Below are 4,080 nucleotides of genomic sequence, written 5' to 3'. Positions count from 1 at the left end.
TTCACCTGGATCCCATAATTTCATACATTTCATCTGGCTGGTAAAATACCATAATCACATCGAAGCATAAAATTCCATGAGAAACTGAAGATGGGCAGGAAAATCAGAGCATGATAACGAGGGGTGGAGAAGTATCTGTGCCATATTTGATTCGACAATGTGGCCATCCTGTGTGTCTGTCCCTTCCCTCATATGATGTGCCATGATGCGATACCAGTGTACACCAGAGGAAACTCAGGGAGGCAGCCTGGCCTGCCTAGGGCACTAGGTTGTCAGGGACTCACATTCCAATCAGAGCCTCAGACTCTCACACCCAGTTCAATCCCTACCCCTGTCTTAAAAGCCCCAAGTCCCATATTTGCAAGGCAAAAAGGAAAAAAGTCAGAATAAATTCAATAACTTTTATTATCATTCATGTGTTTCATTTTTTTAAAATGTAGCAAAGGGTCAGGAATGTATGAGAAAAAAAATCCACATTGCTCTACCTCCACCTGGGTTCAGGGTTCTCAACATCAGGTGGAGCAACTGCACTCGTCTGATACCCCTTTGCAGACACAGCCTTGGGCACGCTTGGCATAGCCCACGGGGCAGCTGGAGCAGCAGCCTGAGAAGGAAGGGGAGAGCGGGAGGTCAGAGTAGACATGACCAGGTGCCTCCCTACTCTCAGAGGCCTGGCACAAGCCCTGGAGGACCGACAGTTCCAGAGGGCGTGCCTCTGTTCTGAGACAATAGGTGGAACTTTGGAGGCTTAGGTCCCAATAGCAAGAGACTGCCCTGCCCTAGCTGAGCTCAGGACAGAAAGGCTGGAGAGGGAATGGCGTGGTCAACAGGGGCAGAGGAAGGCCGGTTCCCAGAAGCACACTCTCAGAACCAGGTCGGGGTCCTTCCCAACCTCAGTCCCGGGTTCCCAGGGATGGCCTCAACTCACTCTTCTTGCAGGACATGCATCTCCACTCTTTGCACTTGCAGGAACCAGCACAGGTACAGGAACCACTGGTCCACACTATCATGCCCGACTAATTTTTTGATTTATTGTAGAGCCAAAGTCTCATCATGCTGCCCAGGCTGGTCTTGAACCCACAGGCTCAGGCAGTCCTCTCAACATGGCCTCCCAAATTGCTGGGATTACAGGCTTGAGCCACTGTGTCCGACGTATTTATGTATTTATTCTTGTATTTATGTATTTATTTTTGAGTTGGAGTCTAACTCTGTCACCAAAGTTGGAGTACAGTGACATGCTGATGGCCACTGCAGCCACGACCTGCTGGGTTCAGGCGATCCTTCCAGCTAAGTCTTCCAAGTAGCTGGAACCACAGGCGTGTGCCACCACACCCGGCTACTATTTATTTATTGTAGAAAGGAGGTCTTCCACATTGCCCAGGCTGATCTCTAATCCCTAGGTTTAGACAGTCCTCTCATTTCTGCCTGCCAAAGTGCTGGTGTTACAGATGCGAGCCACCGCGCCCATTCATGTAGTCACTTTCAAGTGGAGAGTACAGTGAAGGAAGTCAAGTTGGACCGGAAAATCAAAAAATGAAAATGAGAGATGGTGATGCTTTTTTGCCATATTTCACATGAGTCTGAGGCAATCTTGTGTGTCTCCCACCTCTTCCATGTGATCTGAACTTACATGAATGGATGCTCAGAGAGATAACCTGGTTGCTGAGGGCACTCAGGTTGCTCCATTCTGGAATTCTAGTGCCCAGTGGTCATTGTATCCTGTCCCCCAGCCCTGCTGCATGGTGCCACAACTATCCCGGAGGGAGCCCATGTGCAACCCCCGCCCAGCACTCACCTCCCTAGATTCCAAGATCAGGTGGAGCCAGGGAGCACAGGAGGGAGTTGTGTGCAGAGGACAGAACTCGGATGGCACCTTTGCTCTGCACCAACCTCCTGCCCCACACGTCTCGTCCATGTTCCTACCATGGTCCTGTCCATCTGGGGCCCAAGTCTCTCACTCCCAGTTCAATCCCCCACCACAGTCCCATCTTTCCAAGGCACACAAAGGAAAGCAGAATCAGAATCAGGTAAAAAATATTTTTATTGTAATTCACGTATTTTTTTTTTTGAGTCGGAGTCTCACTCTGTGCTGAGGCTGGGGTGCAATGGCACGCTCACAGCCACCTCAGCCTTGGCCTGCCGGGCTCAGATTATTCTTCTGCCTCAGTCTTCCAAGTAGCTGGAACTACAAGTGTGAGCCACCACACCTGGCTAATTTTTTGATTTGCTGTAGAGATGATTTCTTGCCAAGTTGCCCAGTCTGGTTTCAAAACCCTGGGCTCAGGCAGTCCTCTCATCTCCCCTTCCCAAAGTGCTGGAATTAGAGGCGAGAGCCACTGCACCCTGAATAATCCACATATTTTATAGAAACTAAATGCAGCAAAAGGGTCGGTGTTGTATAAAAATAAAATCTAGGTTTATACATGTTGCTCCACCTCCACCTGGGATCAGGTCTCCCGACATCAGGCACAGCAGCTGCACTTGTCTGAGGCCTCTTTGCAGACACAGCCCTGGGCACACTTGGCACAGCCCACAGGGCAGCAGGAGCAGCAGCCTGTGAAGAAAGGGGAGAGTGGGTGGTCAGAGAAGCCTCGACCAGGGGCCTCCCTGCTCAGCAGAGTCCTGGCACAAACCCCAGATGACTGACAGTTCGGGAGGGCATGGCTCTGTTCTGAGACAATAGGTGGGACCTTGGAGGCTTGTATCCCAAGAGCAAGAGGCTGTCCTGCCCGAGCTGAGCTCAAGACAGAAAGCCTGGAAGGGAATGGCGTGTCCAACAGGGGAAAAGGAAGGCCAGTCCCAGAAGCACAGGCTCAGAACCAGCTCGGGGTCCCTCCCAACCTCAGCCCCAGGTTCCCAGGGATGGCCCCCACTCACTCTTCTTGCAGGATGTGCATCTGCACACTTTGCACTTGCAGGAGCCAGCGCAGGCACAGGAGCAACCTCCAAAGAAGAGAGGACCAGAGGTGAGCACTCAGGGAGAGGCAGACAGGGCAGCAGTCAGTCAACAAATGCTGCCAACTGAGTGCCAGGACAGACCTTGGAGCACAGTGAGGTCTACTCCACCTCCTGCTTCAGTCTAGGATGGTTTCTCATCCTGAGTCCTGAAAAGGCCATATCCCCTGTCTCCCATGCAGCCCAGGCAACTCAAACGCTGGACAGAGCATTGGAACTCTACCTAGCTGCACTGGACTACCTAGGTGACGTGGAGCAGGACAGTCATATGCCTGAGGCCTCTTGCCTATGATATGGTAGACGAAGGGAGAATGGAAAAGTTCTAGGGTGATGGAAGCACTTTGCAACAGAAAAAACTAGAACCACGAACTAGAACCACAGGCTTCACTTTAGCCAGAACGCAAAATGACACCTCCACTCCTAAGGACTTCTGTCCAGTGGCTGGAAGATGAAGATCCCACGGCCCAGAAACTGGGCACACCTTACCAGCGGTGCAGTAGCAGTTGGGGTCCATGTCAAGCCCAAGAAAGGTTAGAGATCTAGGCGAGAGGGAAGAGGCAGAAGGTAGGCAAGAGGGTGGTGGAGCTCAGGAGGCGGCCGCTCTCTTTATAGTCAGGGAAGAGCTGGGCACAGAGGACCCACCCCAGACTTTGCACTCACACCGCAAAGTAGCCAACACCAAGGTCTCTGGCTAGGCTGGGAGCAGCCAGGGTGCCAGGCGCAGGATCTCTGAGCACAGTTTGGTACACACCACTAGGGCGACCTCTGGCTGTGCCTGGGAGGGTGGCACTGTGTGTCCGCAGCACCTGGTGATGCTGAGTCCTGCTGGCCCTTTCCAATTCCCCAAGATTGCCACCGCCCACACCCTGGGCGTTCCGGGTATCCCGGGAACCTGTCTTGTGCCCCCTCCCACGGTGTCCTCACCTTTGCCTTTCTCGGGTGCCGTGTGCAACCCCAACTCGTGTTCAGTGCCCTGGTCTGCAGGAGCTGGGGAGCAGAGGAGGGAGCTGTGTGCAAAGAAATCAGGGGGGATGTGACCTTCGGAGTCCCACATTGTCTGTCCCTGTACTCACTGAAATCCGTCACACAAGTTTCCACTTGACACAGCAACGTGCCAGACACAGA

At 52.6% G+C, this 4,080-nt stretch overlaps 1 protein-coding gene across 1 annotated transcript; it reads right to left on the bottom strand.

The window, feature by feature from the left end:
• Positions 1-2,400: 2,400 nt before the first annotated feature.
• On the bottom strand, positions 2,401-3,469 carry LOC103253165 (metallothionein-2-like). Its single transcript, XM_008051611.2, has 3 exons — positions 3,442-3,469; positions 2,878-2,943; positions 2,401-2,554 (listed from the first exon to the last, which is right to left on the bottom strand). The coding sequence occupies exons 1-3, from the start codon at positions 3,467-3,469 to the stop codon at positions 2,463-2,465; spliced, it is 186 nt and encodes a 61-aa protein (XP_008049802.1). The 3' UTR covers positions 2,401-2,462.
• Positions 3,470-4,080: the final 611 nt, after the last annotated feature.

Source organism: Carlito syrichta, unplaced genomic scaffold (assembly GCF_000164805.1).
Source record: "Carlito syrichta isolate Samal-C Ts95f unplaced genomic scaffold, Tarsius_syrichta-2.0.1 Scaffold205434, whole genome shotgun sequence".
NCBI lineage: Eukaryota > Metazoa > Chordata > Mammalia > Primates > Tarsiidae > Carlito > Carlito syrichta.
The sequence above is the reverse complement of the archived record's forward strand: the minus strand, read 5'-3'. Positions and strand labels throughout refer to the sequence as shown.

What these genes read in the sequence shown, in the direction of transcription:
- LOC103253165 (XM_008051611.2), bottom strand. Translation starts at nt 3,469, where the DNA reads ATGGACCCCAACTGCTACTGCACCGCTG. An exon ending in CAACTGCTACTGCACCGCTG is followed by an intron (nt 2,944 to 3,441) that starts GTAAGGTGTGCC and finishes TCTTCTTTGGAG; the next exon opens with GTTGCTCCTGTGCCTGCGCT. An exon ending in ATGCACATCCTGCAAGAAGA is followed by an intron (nt 2,555 to 2,877) that starts GTGAGTGGGGGC and finishes CTTTCTTCACAG; the next exon opens with GCTGCTGCTCCTGCTGCCCT.